The sequence below is a fragment of the Sturnira hondurensis genome, unplaced genomic scaffold, assembly GCF_014824575.4.
Source record: "Sturnira hondurensis isolate 20B ecotype Veracruz unplaced genomic scaffold, ASM1482457v3 Scaffold0024805, whole genome shotgun sequence".
Classification (NCBI taxonomy): Eukaryota; Metazoa; Chordata; class Mammalia; order Chiroptera; family Phyllostomidae; genus Sturnira; species Sturnira hondurensis.
Window position 1 is genome coordinate 802924 of NW_028097436.1, and position 16677 is coordinate 819600.

The 16677-nt window shown below is 50.4% G+C and overlaps 1 protein-coding gene across 2 annotated transcripts in view; it reads right to left on the reverse strand.

The window, feature by feature from the left end:
• Positions 1-1006: 1006 nt before the first annotated feature.
• Positions 1007-16677, reverse strand: part of DPYSL2 (dihydropyrimidinase like 2) — a 105495-nt gene continuing 89824 nt past the window's right edge. For both annotated transcript variants that reach the window (XM_037038642.1, XM_037038643.1), the window contains exons 9-14: positions 14101-14257; positions 13543-13684; positions 10380-10550; positions 5944-6123; positions 4999-5164; positions 1007-3523 (exon numbers count right to left, since the gene is read on the reverse strand). In XM_037038642.1, the coding sequence (XP_036894537.1) occupies positions 3432-3523; positions 4999-5164; positions 5944-6123; positions 10380-10550; positions 13543-13684; positions 14101-14257 (908 nt within the window). In that variant the 3' untranslated portion in view covers positions 1007-3431. The remainder of the gene's footprint in view (positions 3524-4998; positions 5165-5943; positions 6124-10379; positions 10551-13542; positions 13685-14100; positions 14258-16677) is intronic.

Here is a 16677-nt window from a genome sequence, read left to right on the forward strand (position 1 = left end):
TGCTGTGGGCCTGGGCACAGGAGCCTTTCTGCCCCCACCCTCTAGCAGCTTTGATTTTCCTTGACCACAAAGCTCTGTCCCAGGCACACGAAGGTAGTGTAAGAGCCAGCCCTAGACCCGAAACATTGGTGACCAGGGTCCCCACACTTGTCCTTGGGGCTGAGGACCAGAAATCTGCATTTCTCCTGAAGGATGCATTTATCTCCTGGTCACTGTGAAGGCTCTGCCAGCTCAGGCCACATTTCCGTTGTGTGTTTGTTGCCGGGGCATTTAGGCCTCTGGTCCCCACCTCACTGCAGACGTGTGCACTAACCCAGTCAGGCCTTATCTTGTTTTTCCTACTCTCATTTTCCCTTTGCCCAAATGCTGCTTATCCAAGCTTGGTACAGTATACATATTTTTGTGAATCACCTGATACCCTGTTTGGACAGGGAGGGACAGAAAACAAAAAGAGAAAGGAAGAGTGAGCACCAACATCAGCCCTGGGCTAGGCCAGGAGCCCCCAGCACCCACACTCTTGGTCCTGTTTTCAGAACCTGCAATGCTGGGGCCAGCTGCAGGGACTGTGGGACGGGGCACCCAGCCGCTACCATCCCAACATGCACCTGGGGACAGAAGGATGAGTGGTGTGTCTGTCTGGGTCTCCGTCAAGCTCCTAGACTGGGCTTTGGATGCAAACCAACACACCCCAGGGAGCTCAAGGATGTCCCAATTGTGAGGATACAAGGAGCCCAGAGGTGACCCACACTAACCCAGATGGCCCCAGGCACTTCCCAGAGCAGCATTAAGGTCATAGCTGGACTCCGTGGCCCTGTGGCCTCTCCAGGATACAGCGGCCCAAAGAGCTCTGCTGGGAATGATACCTCAGTGGCCTGAACGTTACAACCTGGACATGCACTGAAAACTCTTGAGTTGGGAGAGTCACCCATGAATGCTTCGGGACGGGTGGTTTTGTGGGAAGGCCCAGCCAGCAGCTGCCTCTTGAACATCTCAACAGACACTGCCGTGAAACAACCACATTTTGCTTTATTAGGCGTTCCATGGTAATATAACACAGCGTTCTTAAGGAATAATAAACACGAGACTTGGTTTTTCTTTTTTTTTTTTAACCATCATTATTTTGCCATTAAGACAGTGGTTACAAAACAAAGGTACTCTTCTGGCTACACACACGACGATGAGTCGGCCTTAGCAACGAGAGCTCCTCCACTCACGGGTCACAATCACAATCCCAGGGGTTAGAACCATCTATTATTAAAGCCTACGTGGTTTTAGAGCATCAAGTCACTGGAGTTATTCAGTTCTGAGCACTGTCGATTTAGTTTAGCGTTTACGTATGACACTCATTGAACAGACACACAAAGCAAGCCAACGGGGAAACATGCTTACACAGCCTGCGGAGAGCTTCAGCTTGTAGGTCGTTTTAAGAAAACAATCCAAGTAACCGAAATGACCATGACCTGGCCCAGGAAAGGCAGGAAGACTCAAGTGAACACTGAAGAGCTGCGAGTGTTTCTTAGAATTGAAACAAATTCTTTTTTTCCAACTGGTTCAAATTTCTTTTAAGTGCAGGTGAAAAAAAAAAGCAAATATATTAAGTTAACCAATTATTCTTTACAAGTGCAATTTCTTTCTCAAATAACAAATAAACAACAACAAAAAATAAACCCGAACCATAACCCCAGAGGCAAAATGTGTGTAGAGACGAGTGGAATGACTGGATGGCCTACTTTTCTGTGCTGCACATTATGAAAGCAGATTCGGTTTCATAAAAGCCTGCAGACAGAACACTGCTCAAGGAAAGCCTGTAAACGCGCCCGAAGGAAACGCAACACAGATCGGCAAAGACAGGGACAGTCACAAAGGCAGCTCGTGGAAAGGGTCACGAGACAAGGAGGGGACGAAGCTGACACAGATCACCTTCAGTCTCTAAGGGGCCCATGTTGAATTTGCAAGGTTTCCTCTTAACAAAAGCTCTGATGTGATGTATAGTTCACTAAACAGATGTTTCCTCTTGCAAAGTAAAATGGACTTCAAGTCCAATAACCCAAGAATTTTCTGAGTTTAAAAGCCCTCCCTACATTGTGTGATGTCTTTCAAAATAACAGGACAAAAAATATATTTCCCCCCCAAAAGTGAGAAGCCCCAGTATATTCTGGAACCCCAACAGATACTTAAGCCGGCAAACAGGTTCTTGAGGCCAGACTCCACCGGCTCAAGAATTCTGAGCTGGCAGCTGGCCTGAAGGGCTGGTGGGCCCACTTGGGCTTTGGGGCTCCATCTCCAGGTTTGAATGTGTCTGACACGTCAGCACTGCTCGAAGGAAGAACTCTCACATTCTGTAGACTCCTGCCACATCTCGGCACTGAATCAGGGTCTTTCTGGGCCCACGTGGGATGGTGGGGTGGACACCTTGGCCTTCCCTGCACCTGGGCGGTGGCTCAAACTCACATGCATATCCTTGTAACAGTGGGGGGAGCACCAGTCTCACGGGGACAAGGACAGCAGATTACTACAGTTGTGGTGACAAAGCTCACATCCTCCCAGGGAGGTTCTGCAACCACAGTGGACGGGTAGACCTGGTTATTCGAAAGGCAGTGGGGAAAGGAGAGAAAATAGTATCTCAGAGACAAGGACCAGAGAAACACAAAGAGATAGTCGTGAAATAAACTAAAAGTGAAAGAGAGAGAGAGAGAGGGCGGGGGGGTGGGGGGGTGTGGAGGAAAAGAGCATCCTCCAAAGATTTAATCTGCAGCAAAATCCAGGCCAAAAAGAACACCTGCCCTTTATCACCAGCTGACCCAAAAGACTACAGCTGGTGGGGAGGACACTCCGGAACCCCCAGAGGGATGCAGTGAGTTGGCCAACCGTCCTGAATCAGCTTGGTGGCTGCGTAATTGCATCATTAGGATGTCCAGTTCAAACCCTTGTATTAACAGTGAATTAGGCTTTCCAATTTAGTATTTAAAAAAAAGAAATCTCCTCCCTCCCCTACCCACCCCCACCCAATCCCACAAAGAAAATGTTTTTTGTCTTTTTAAATTTCAAAGGAAATAGGCAGCTCTGGGCATTTCACTTTATCTTCCCTCGATATGGAAAGGAAGATGACAGGTACAATAGAGGTTGAGGTGGAACACACCCTCAGAGTGATTTGCTCTGTTTTGCATGTCTGAGTGTTGGATATGGTCTCACGGATGGGGCTGATGGAGAGACTTGGTGTGACATTTGTAGATGTGCGGGGAAGTAGGTGAGCAAAATCAGTGACTCTGGGTGAGGGATGGAGTGTGGGGCCCAGGAGGGAGCCCCGTGAACTGGCTGCCCCACAGTAACTATCACAGGCTCTTAAAAAAGGGGGGGGAAGGAGAGAAGGAAGTCTCAGAATGTCCTCGGGTGTCCCATTGCCCAACCCCAGTGGAATGGGCCCTGGAGCTCTAGCCCAGGCTGGTGATGTTGGCACGGCCACCAGGAGGCGCCACAATGCGCTGGGTGGTACGGCGGGGAACGTTGTCATCAATCTGAGCCCCTGGGGAGAGAGAGGGGTGAAGGTCAAACACACAATTTCAGAAGTTCCTGCTTTCCACTGAAATAACACAGTTTGGGGGCAAAAGGGCCAGGCCCACTCTCATCCTGTCAAGACCTCACTGAGAGCTTCAAGCACAGAGAAGGGATGGGTTTGAGGTGACCAAAGACAGCAGTGTTAACACAGGCCCTACAGAAGCCAGTCGGGTCCATCATCTGAAAACGTGAAACTATGTATGAAATCACACTGCATTTTAGGCTTTCTACAAACTTGACCTGTGGCCTGTCCGTGCTGTGTGATAGTCAGGGGGTGGCCTCACGACACTGCGGCCCGTCTGGCACCACACCCCCCCAACACCACACATCACTCATCCCACCAAAAGGAGGAGTCATGATGGCTCCCCACAACTGAATGGCCTGGTGACCCCATGACAGCACAGACATCATTGTGCCCATTCTACTTTACGACAAAAGTACGGCTTGCTATTTTTAAGTTTTCTAAACATGGGGAATCTGTATATGGCATATACGGCAGTGTTCTAAAAACCAGCACATCTGACAAGAATAAAAACGGTCAGACTGTTTTAATAACCCAGCTACAGATCCACGTGTCCAGCTCGGGGAGCTCTGTTCTGGCCATGGGCCAAATGAAGGGGGACACTTAAAGTGAGGAAGCTCTAGAATCTTGACCGTCCTCTCCTCATCCCTGACACCACATATGTTATCCTACGATTCTCAATTGGCTCTATCCTAAGCACTTTACATGCTTACTAACTCAGTTCATCCGCACAACAACCCTGGAAGGCAGCTACTACTATTGTACCCATCCTATAGATGAAAAGACTGAGGCACAGCCAGCAAGCACCCAGACTACAAAGTTACTCTGTTAAAGCTCCATACACTGAACTACCACAGCACACAGCTGACCCCTAAACAACACAGGGGCTGGGGTGCCAACCACCCACGTAGACAAGTCTGCATGTAATCCTGACCCACCCCCAAACTTAATTACAGCTTGCCCTTCACATCTGTGGATTCAACCAAACGTGGACCAAAAATGTTATCTTCGATTATCATTTGGGAATGACAAAATACTGTTTTTGATCCGCGTTTGGTTGAATATACAGATGGGAAGGGCCAACTGCACTTACTGCCACATGTAAGTGGAGCTGCACAGTTCAAACCCACGTTGTTCGAGGGTCACCTGCACTGAAATACCACCACAACCTTTTTAGGATGGAAAAGGATTACATAATATCTTAATGCAATATATGGGGTATTACATGTGATATAAACTGATGTCAGGATCCTGAAACCCAACTGGCCACTGGCGGTGCATTACGTCTCTGGTGGTGTTACTGTTTCCCACTTTGGGAAAAATGGGGATAGCATTCATTTCTGCTTTGTCTCCTTCTACAAAAGTGATTCCCGATTTACCAGACCCCGCAGAACTGGGCCCTCCCCAAACCATAACCGTACCAGACAAGCTGAATCCAGACTGGTGCAGGTTCCGGACAGGTGGGGCCTGCTGCTTGGCTGGAGACGTCTTGGCGGATGAGGCTGGGGTGACTGTCTTGGGTGTCACAGACACCTCGCACACAGGCCCATCGTACAAGCCACGAGGAACTCCTCTCAGCTCTGCCAGCTGCAGGACACAAGAGCCCCTTAGTCATGCCACGTGCACAGAGGATGCCTCCCTGGGGACCTCCCGATGGGGAAGGAACAGAGGCCTGTGAGACCCTCAGGGGAGTAGGGTGCCGCTGGGACAGATGTCAGCATGGGTCAGCCCCATGACTCCAGGCCCACGGTCCGCCAAGGTGGGTCGTGAGGAACTGGTTATTCTATAGAAGTAAGCAGTCATCCCCAAAGCACTTCCACTTAAACCCACTTAAACCTACAGGAATCCCAAATGTATTATGAACAGGATCTGGTCTCGTGTTTGAGATCTGGCTCCAGATTTCCAATCTCTCTCCCTGGGATTCCCTGACAACTGCACTCATCCCGGCCTCACAGCCCCCCAGGGCAGGAGACTAGTCCCCACGCACTGAACACACCATACACTTTCCATGCTTGTGACATTCTATGTAATTCCCTTGTCTTCCTTCTTTGACCTGTCAAATTTCTACTCACCCTCCAAAACCCAACTCAAAATGCCCTCCACCCACATCCCTTTCCCCCAGGGCTAGCGGTTCCCTCCTCTGAACCTCATTGCAGCACACGGTGTGGTCTCACTTCATTCTGCCCAACTGTGGACCTACCTGACTCCCCCGCTGGCATTCTGGACCCAGGAATAAAAACGCCACGTTTCCTTTTCCTCTGACTCCTCCACATTCATCTCAATGTTCGCACCCAAAGGGCTTCGAAGGATTTACGAAATCAAATGGAATCCATGACAAAACAGTTCGTAAGACCAGAGCAACTCACCCTGCTCCTTGCCTTGATACGCTTGTAAACAAAATCAGGGAAGGGCTTTCGGGGGATGTAGCGCCCAGAGCCTTCGGTGACGTGAAGGGTGCCGTCTTCTAGGACAATCTTCCCCTGGCTGATGACCACCAGGGGAGAGCCACGGCACTCCATGCCTTCGAAGATGTTGTACTCGAGAGCCTAGAGGAAGGGACACAGGCTGCGTTAGGATATGCCCTGCCACCCTGGCTAGAGTCACCCAGCCTGGCAGTGCCCACTGCCCGACATCACACAGACGCAAGGAAGGCCCAGAACAGAGTCCCTGTCCCACTGACCACACCTGCAGAGCATGGAATTGTCCTTTACCACTGGAAAGCGTGAGGATTTGTAAATCCACACAAAGATGAGGAAGGATTCCGCATGTCAGCAGTGACTTTGTTCTAACTCGAGCTCCCACCAGGCTCAAGTGCAAAGGCCTCCTGTGACCAAGCTCTGACTTTCACCTTGAAACAGGCCATCCACAAGTAGGTTTCCCCTGGTTTGCCTGGCTTTCACATCTGTTAGCGATGTGGTTAAACTGAAGTCCCTCAATGAGAGGACCGTGGTAATTTAAGAGGCTTACCTTCCTAAGATGTTTGAGGTTTAGTAATTTCCCAACCATGCAGCAGACCTTTCATTTTCAAGCTTTTCAGGGTGAAAGAGTGGTGTATCTGTGTGCCCTCTTAGAAAATATGCCTGAGAGCAAGGCAACAGAAGGCAGGGGCTCTGTGCTCAGCATAAAAACTCCATGTGTCAGGCTCACTTGTCACTCCGGCCTACCCAGAGCGATCCCCGGATTCCCAGAGGCCTCCTGCTCCCTCCTGTCAGCCTGTTCACGAGCCAATGTTGGTGCTGAGCCCAGGAATGGAGTGTTAACTGGCAGCTCCAATGGCAAAAAGCAGCTTGGGCCTCTGGGGCATTCTGATGAGTGAACAGAGAGCATCTCTGCTCAGTGCCCTGGTGGGTAAACACAGAGAAGCCCTGGCCAGCTCCTACGGCACATGCAGTGCCAAAATGCAGCGGTGCTGATGGAAAACAGCACTGAGGAACTGCTGGTATTGCTGTGCCTCTGGGGGTTCATGTGGAAGCTACCAAAGGAGCAAGGCAGAGAGGCATCTGGGAGGAGGGAGGGGACTTTACAAGGGAAACCTGGGACCAGTGTGTGTCCCCAAGTCTTTCATCGATTCTAAGATACTCTTCCCTGAAGTCAGGATGTGTCTTACAGCAGATGGATCTGCACAGTCAACCGCTGTCAGGGCGGACGGAACCGAGTGCTTCCAGAGGGGCGAACTTCCTTGGGTATGAGGTTCCCTCCAGCCTAGAAGGCGACCACACTGAATTCACTCGATACTCAATTCTCGGCTCCAGGACCCTGCTGGCAACAGGAACTCCAGCCTCCAACTTGCATGAATACTAGCTTCCAGTTCATATTCTCCAAGGGGACACTTTGCCCTCTGTACCCAAAGCCAAAGTCAAGGCTCACAAGCTATTTGCCACCCATCCTCCATGACAGATGCACCGCTCACTTATCCTACTCAGAGTATGTCTGGCCCTCTTGGTGGCACAGCAGATCTTTACAGGGTCTCCTCTTACCTTCCTCATCTTGGCTGTGGTTCCCCTTCATGGTGGCACAGAAATCAATGAATATCTGAACATTGAGGGCATCTCAGATTTGGTGAAACCAGAGCTATAATCAGATCCCTTTAGTTCTGCCTCAGAACTTCAGTGTCTTCAACTGCCTCCCTCACAAGGCTTTGTAACGATTACAACACAAAAAGCATCCTCTGTGTGTCAATCCAGTAAGAGAATTCTGTCAGCTCTGCAGTGACCTTTGAAAGGGCACATGCCACCCCTTAGGAGCTGGACCAAGCCGCACCGCTGCCACATCACTGCACAGCTGTCTGCACTCTCTCGCACACACTGCCTGGCACCCTCCTGAGCATGGAGACAACCTTGGACCTGGTGCCATCTGCCTTGGGCTCACCTCCCAGCCCTGGCACAGCCACCTGTGTGACTCTGGACAAGTTCCTTCCACCCCTCAGAGCCTCAGCTTCCCCATCCACGACAGGAAATGGCCCACTCCCAGGAATGGCAGTAGGACCACGAGAAACGAAAGCAGGCATTTAGAAAGCATTCACTCACTCACTGTCTGCTTTTTCACTGCCCCTTCCCAACAAGATCGAAGCCCTGTAGTGTCAAAGACGTCGTAAGACACACATGCTGAGTTTAAGTGCCTGTGAAGGATCACAAACCCCGGCAAGAGCTTCGGGTCGGCCCCCATTGTGAAAAGATGGACGCACCAACCCTGCGACTCAAGTGACTTAAATGGGCCAATCCAGTGGTCAGATCACAGCTCCTCTGGTTCAGAGCTCACCCTCTGTCACACCATGAGGTGGCCAGGCTCTATCACTCACCAGGTAGAGACATTTTTAACCTACATCTACATGGGCCCCTAAAATTACTCATCCGAGAGGATGCCTGGAAAAGCCAAGCAGAGACTTAGCAACTGGCTTTCAGTAATAATCAGCTAAATGCTCCAAAATAAAGCTCATTAGCCCCATGGTAGAAACACTGTGCTACACGGGACAGCACCCCCCCCCCCCTTGTATGCTGCACAGGCGTGCTCACTGTGCGCTCTTCTAAACAGGTGAGGCTGGAGAGGGACTTTTAGAAGTCAGCATGTCTTCAACGGGGCTGCTTGAAGGGAAAAGGAGGGTAAAACCTAGAAAGGTCGGGGTGCGCAGCCTGCAAGGCAGACGCTGCCTTCTCCCATCACGGCCCCCACCCAGTCTCTCCTCTGCCAGGTCAGGGCTCCAAACTCCAGCTCCCTCACTCAGTCGTCTCCAACGGAAACAACGAGCCCAGTTCCCCCTCCGTGGAAAGGGTTCTGCGCTCTCCCCACCTGGCCCTGACCCTAAAGCTGCACACACAATCTGCAGGGACAGAGCGCTGGGCAATTCCCGGTTCTAATTCTGGCTCTACCGCAAAATAGCTATGTAACATTAGACTTCGCTCTCGAAGCCTGGGTTTATTCATCCTCCCAGCTGGGATAATAATACCATCCCTTTATTGAAAGGCCGAATGAAAGAGTGCAGCATGCGAGGGAGTATGATGTTCAATGTGTGTGAATAGAGGGGGGTTTGCTGGGCAGGACCCCAGGATCTCGGCCTATAAAGAAGCCATCCTGGACCCCATGAGGTTGTGGTCCAGCAGGAGAGGAGAGAAAAAGTCAGCTCTAGACAAACACTGAGAGTTGAGCAGCACCCCCAGAAGGCACCCACCAGTGGCGAGCCCCACACTTCCACCCCCTGGGCCCCGTGAGAGAGAGCTGGGGGAGGGCGGGGCGCCGTGAGGGCCCAGGCCACCCTGGAGCAGCGCCAGAGGCCCAGCCCCAAGCTGCCCTGGCACCGGGGAGACGGCCTCTCTGCTGGCCCCAGCCAGCTGGGGTGGGCAGCTAGACTCAGGCTCCCTGTTGGGCCAGCTTTCAATTCAGAACTCGATCTAGACTATCCTCTTCAGTTACTAAGAATTCACTTCAAGATTCATGAGTTTCTGACAAAACCCTTGGGTCTTATGCCCATTTCTATTCTAAAGCTCCCCCTCTGTCAATATTCTTTCCATATTATATCTACACAGACAGATGCACAGATGTAGCTTTACATAAACACACATGGAACTTTTCTATGGAGCGCCAATGGCACCTAACCTCTCCACCAATGCCCCTGCTCTCACTGAACTGCAGACCTTCAGAGACCTCGCCAACAGCCCTCCTTCTCAACTGATGTGGAGAGACATGACATGGAGTCACTGGCCCAGGGTCCCAGTAACCTGGCAGGGCAACCCAAACCCTGCAGTCTGGACTAAGAGACGAGATACCGCACAACTCCAGACCCTGAAGTCTTGTCAGAATGGCTGCGGGGTATTTATCTTCTCTTTGGGAAGAAGTCAAAGTCATTGAGCTCCTCAAGGACACTGAGTGCAACTGTCACAACAACGACAGGAGAAAACAACAACTTAAAAGAATAGGCATGCGCAGTGAGTGTGTATTTAGGTCCCCTGCACCAAGCACTCATAAAAGGTGCTGCACCACACTATAAAAACGGAATGCTGCCTGACTCCTAGAAGCTTCTAAGGTCCTGGCATGACTTTGGAGGCTCTGAATGTCTACACAGAATCCTCTGTCTCTAAGAGAAGCTGTGGTATCCAAAATGATAAGAGTACCTTACTGTCTGTCTTACTGACCTCCCTAAAGAAAAAGTTATTTTTTCTCAGCAAATTTCGAGTTATAATGTATCCTGGGGAAAAGTTCATTCCTATCACAGTGAGTTCTTTTCACAAACCCCAGGGACTCTCCGGGCCTTGGTCCCGCTCTGTGACCGATTTGGTGGGAATCAGCCCACACAGGTAACAGGCCTTACGCTGTTGTGGGTCTTGGCAGAGATGGTTTTCACGCTGTCAGGGTCCCAGATGACCAGGTCAGCGTCGGATCCCACAGCGATGCGGCCCTTCCGGGGGTAAAGGTTGAAGACTTTGGCTGCATTGGTGCTGGTCACGGCCACAAACTGGTTCTCGTCCATCTTCCCAGTGACCTGAAGGGCACAATACACACACACACACACACACACACACACACACACACACACCATAGGCAGGTCAGAGAGCAGAAGGCTGGAACACGAAGTGTGCTGAAAGTGAGCACACTTTTGACACCTACAACCTAGATAGACATGAGGGCATTATGCTGAGTGAACCCATCTCAACTGGTCACATAGTACATTTCATTAAACAAACATTCTCAAAATAACAAAGTCACAGAGACGGAGGACAGGCCAGGAGGGATGTGGAGATCTGTCCAGGGGGGCGGGGCTGTGACTGTAAGGGGCGGCATGAGGAGGGCCTCTGTGGTGACAGAGGTCATCGGTATCTTGTCTGTGGTGGTGGTGATGTGAATCTACGTAGGACACCATCACACAGACACACACACACACACCATCATCGATCTCCAGGTCTTGATATCTGACTATAATTATGTGAAATGCAACTATGGGGCAAAATGGGTCTTATCTAATAAAAAACAAAATAAAATAAAGCTGCCAGAGTCGCCACATCTCTTCAGGAAGCATCCCCGGGCGAGCCTGAGTGCTGGCTGGTCTTTCCAAAGACACGGGCACAGACCCAGGCTTCTGTCCGGCCAACCTACAGTCTCAGCTCCACCCCGGGTCTCTGCAGCTGCAGGTGCCCATCACACCTCCTCACGTCCCTCCTGTGCTTTCTCATCTCTACCACGTATGACCCACATCCCTCCACGGACAAAACTTGAGGGTGTGACGGTGTATTTCTGAGTTAGGAAACCCACTCTAAAGCTCATAGAAAACCGAGCAAAGGAAATGAGAGCTGGTATTCAGAGAAAGAGAAAAACAGCAATGGCCCATGAGCACATGAAAAAAGCAGTCACTCCAATCAGTCATTGAGGGGACTGAATAACAAAACTCATCAGTCAGATCAGTTCTATTTTGGGGGTGTGAATAACCCCAATGTGAACCTGGGAGAAGTAACTGGGGGTTGTCATATGCTGCTAGCAACACGCAACTCAACGCAATCTTTCTGGAAGTGACTTTGACCCTGTATATGGCAAGACCTAAAAAATATACACATCCTTTGTCCCAGCAACACCATTTCTAGAATTTCTCCTAGGAGCACAGTGACAGACGTGTCTGGGATGTACATCCCGTAACAAAATCAGGAAGAACTAGGCGAGGCTCCACGTGGGGACCAAGACTGGATCGGTCGGTGGACTGTGCCAACCTGCCCAGAGGGGCTGTTCCTTTGTCCCCGGGGTGGGAAGTGGCTATTTTGTCTAAGTACAATTCAGTGCCATTCTGAAACTCTATCTCACTGTTCACAGACACCGCCAAGAAAGAAAATTCTGCTTGGTAATGTTAAGACATAAAGGTGCATGACAGCATTAGAACTGCCTACTGCTTCCGCTTTCACGTGCTCTGAGGCTTCCCCAATCCGGTTCTTTGGATTCTGCATAAGAAAAATAAAACTCCACTGCAGGCGTGACCTCTCAGTCATGGGAAAAATAATTTACACTTAAAGGGCACATCCAACCCCTCACCGTACAAACATGCAATTAACGATCCGTTTCAAGATCATTTATGCAGTTAACACCAAACTACCATCGAAACCGAAACAAACAACTTTTCCTGCATGAAAAAAACATCAAAAACAACATAAATGTTTGAAGAATTGGAAATGAATTAGAGTTCAGCATTAACATGGAAATCTCAAAAAAAAAAAAAAACCCCAAGACTTTCAACTATATTTAAGGATGTGGGGACCCTCGCATTATGTCTCATTTTGTTGAAACAGGCCACAGAATAGTATGTATGAGGCCATGTTATTTACACACTCACACACATGCATATTATATGCACACACGTGTGTTCTTGCACTGGCAAAAGATGAAGAGACATCTGGCTGACATGTGAGTTGTCATTAAATCTGGAAGATGGTGTTACGAGTAGTTTTTAGTCACTTACATTGTCTCTGGAATAAGGCTGTATNAAAGGGCACATCCAACCCCTCACCGTACAAACATGCAATTAACGATCAGTTTCAAGATCATTTATGCAGTTAACACCAAACTACCATCGAAACCGAAACAAACAACTTTTCCTGCACGAAAAAACATCAAAAACAACATAAATGTTTGAAGAATTGGAAATGAATTAGAGTTCAGCATTAACATGGAAATCTCAAAAAAAAAAAAAAAAAAACCCAAGACTTTCAACTATATTTAAGGATGTGGGGACCCTCGCATTATGTCTCATTTTGTTGAAACAGGCCACAGAATAGTATGTATGAGGCCATGTTATTTACACACTCACACACATGCATATTATATGCACACACGTGTGTTCTTGCACTGGCAAAAGATGAAGAGACATCTGGCTGACATGTGAGTTGTCATTAAATCTGGAAGATGGTGTTACGAGTAGTTTTTAGTCACTTACATTGTCTCTGGAATAAGGCTGTATTTTCTGCATAATCTAAAACCTTCATCTAAGAAACAAAACCTGTCCAGTTCTTGTTTTAAACCACTGAAAATGGAAAAGCCACCAGATCCTTCAGGGTCAGGGTCTGTGCCCAGCAGGCCTGACAGAAGCCTGCAGTTGTGGGCGGCAGAAATGCTAAGCCCAGAGAGCCCTAAAAACACTTTTAAGGAAACTGAATTGTGTTTCTAAGAACAAAAGATTAACTGAAAAAGTCACCACATCCTTAAGGAAAATTTTTCTTGCCTGATCAAAAGAGTTTCATTTTAACTTCGTGGAGTTGCGTGTGTTTTTTTTTTTCAGTATCCACTGACCACAGATGATAATTTAAAAAATATATATGAACTGACCTCTATAAGGAGTGGTCTTAGATTCCCAAACCTAAGAAATATCATCACACAAGTACCAGCTTCTAGAATTTTCTCAACTGCCATTTCAAGGCAAAGCGACGTGAGACCCGCGGCCCTCAGAGGAGGCGGCAGGGGGGCAGAGACCTGGCAGGGGGGGGAAGGCGGCTGCTTACCACGGCCTTATCCCAGACGACAGACATGCGCTCCTCGGTGCCACTGGTGCCCTCCGGGATCAGGGTGAAGTTGTCCTTCCCGACAGCCTTCTGGGCGGTGTTGAAAGTGCAGTGGGCACTGCCAGTCACCTGCAGGTCTCCGCTGCAGGCAGCAACAGTAAACTGTCAAAGCTGGTGGCATTTCTTCAATGTGCCAGGCCCAGGATGGTGTTTGAAATAACCCATCCTCCCCTTGGGAGACAGGAAATTTGGGAAGATACAATCCTGAGGAGAATCTGTTCCCTGAGGCATCTAGGGGTGTCACTGCAGTATGGGGGGATCTTTCTGACCCCTCACTCATCCCCTCTGGTTGACTTCCAAGATGGTTTTCATTCTGAATCTCCCCTCCCCCACCTAACGGCACCAAGGCGACAACCCCCATTCGTGTTCAGCGATCTGAGTCTGCAGAGTGCGAGTCTGTCTGCAAGCCTGCTCTTGCTCCTGGGATGACCCACCAGGTCATGTTGGGTCTGAGCAACGACTGAGAATGTGAAGTGTGAACAAGTCGCCAAGACTCACCAGGACAGCAAGGAGTTCAGAAAATCCGGGGTGGTCGGGTCAGGGCTCAGGGGTGGGGAGGTGACAAAAGCCGCAGCCTTGGCCCAGTTCTTGCTCCAATAGTGGGAGCCGTCGGTTCCCAAGCTGGCAGTGATGGGCTCGCCGTACACGACGGTTCCTGATGAACGGATGACAAAGCTGAGTGCCACACCACAAGAGAAAAAGGAAGCCACCCTTGCTAGGAGTAGCCACCTCCCAGGCAGCGTGTCCAGGACTCTCACCGTCCCTTCAGCCTCACCTCACGGGTGAGGATGCAGATGCCCCAGGACGTCAAACACCACAGCCACCAAAGCTACCCATCCCTGGTGTGTTCCCAAAGAGTGCCCCTGGGACCCTGTTCCTCTAACTCAGCCATTCTCCCAGGGGATCCGCCATGCCGCCCCCCAAGCCCATCGCCACTCCCGGACCGCTCTCCAGGACCCAGTAGTTCTGGTGGCCGTGGAGACTCCAGTTTTGGGGTGATCCCTGGTGTTTCAAACTCAACCTTCCTGCTCCGCAAATCCTCCCCATGCCCTCCCAACACTTCCCGGCCCTCTTCTGAGTGTCTTGTCTGGTTAACGAGCTGAAGAGAGGAAATCAGACATGATAACAAGGGGCTGAAGCATTTGAGAGCAAATATAGATCAGCCCAAGCAGCAACTGGGTCCTGGAGTCACCCCTGAAGGGAGGGGCCTCTAGCTCTACCGACTCCCAGCCGAGTGAGAAATAAAGGACTTGCACAGTTACACGACTCAGACACGAGGGCTTCCAGAGCCTACTCTGACTTAACTAGCATGCATCAAGAAAGAACGTGTGTTCTGATGCTTACATCACGCCCACTTCTCTGTCCATTCACACACAGGCCACAGAGGTGGGAGTCGCTTCTCTCCACAAGTACCGACGCTTTAAAGCCTGAAATGCAGCACACTCCTCCCACCACATACCGTCCCTGAAGTCTGGCCTTTCTTATTTGTCCCCACCTCGTTCCAATAGAGCCCACCAGCCAGAGTTCAGATTTGCTTTTGCTTTCCCAACCTCCTTCACCACCTCTCCCTTCACTCTCTGTGACCCGCAAAGGATGTTCCCCCTACGGCATGATCCCCCCAGGCTGTTCCCCAGTGAGAGTCCTCCCAAGGAGCATCCTGCCTCCAAAGACAAAAACAAACTCCTCCCTGTCACCGGATGCCCTCCAGCGTCCAGCTGCCTAACCTCACTGACCTCCCGCTGAACATCATTCAAAACTCAATCCCAGCCTCCACTCTAATAACCCAATAACCACCCTGTCTGGAAGTGTTTGATTCTCCACTAGGTGGAGACAACGAATCTGCCTGCGCATAGTAGGACTCGACAAATGCGTGTTGAATTGATTAAAGGGTGTAAGCTTTTATTGATGAAAGGTATCAGCTAGAACGGGACGGCAGGCCAGCCACACACCACCAGGACTTCACCCTCCCCCGCCCGCCCCCCCCACCCACAGGGCTCCCCCTCCCCCACAGTGGTCCTGCTCTCCACACACAGAGTCCTTGGGGCCAAGTGCTGCTCGGTCAGGAATGTGTCTCCTTTCTTCTTCACAGCCTTTGCAAGGCCTTATCTCTAGATATTAAACCACAACACCCTCTATGTTGCAGTTGCCACTCTGAGAGCTGGCTCCTTCCAGCTGTCCCCTCCAGCCTCAGGAATGTCACAAAGGAGTCCCTGTTCAGCCAGAGACTGTTAGCGGCCAGGCAGGGAGCTCACTTGGAGACATTATAACAATGCAGAAGCAGGAGGGGGGTCCCCACACTCGGGGGAGCCTCACCAAAGGAAGCCCCCAGGAGAACATAGGCCACTGCTAAGAATCACCAGGAAGGTCCCCTGGCTTCCAAACCCACTCACAGCCTCCTGGGTGGATCTCGGACTGAGGAGCCAGCTGGGTGGCTGCACAAACTGCTCTAGCCCATCCCAACGTGGAAAAGCACCGAGTAACGAGAAGGCCTTGGCAGCTGCCAGGTCCATTTATGAAATGCAAGTGGCTGAGCAGACCCAGCCCCGCGTGGTTTTCCAAGACCCCTGCTCCCAGCTTCTGGTCAGCAGCTCTGCTGCCTAGCCAGCTCTGCAGGGCCCACTGGCTATTGTCACAGCACAAAAGTGGGTGGGGCTGGTGTAAGTCATTAGGAAAACAAAGGGCTCAGGACTCATAAACCCTAAAGGTTTCCTGGTTTTGTTGACATGAACACGTTCAAGAGAACAGAACTGCTTGGAGAAAAAAGGGCTGCTTGAGGGTCTTTGAAAATCCTTGGACAAACATCGGGAGTTCCCTGATTTTCCTGTAACTTGCTACTCTTGCTCATCCTCAGCCTGACTCTGCTCTTCAGTCCTGCTCAGGAAAGCTGAGGACAAGGAGGGGCTGGCTCAGGACTCCTGGCTCCCACCTGTGGGAATGCCCCTGATGGTGGTCTTCATCTCAACACGTGAAACACAACTGCAGTCGAGAGAGGAGCTGGCACACACAGAACACGCACCTCACCACAAAGGAATGAACACGGCCTTCAGCCTCTGGAAAACTAGAAGTGGGTCAGCT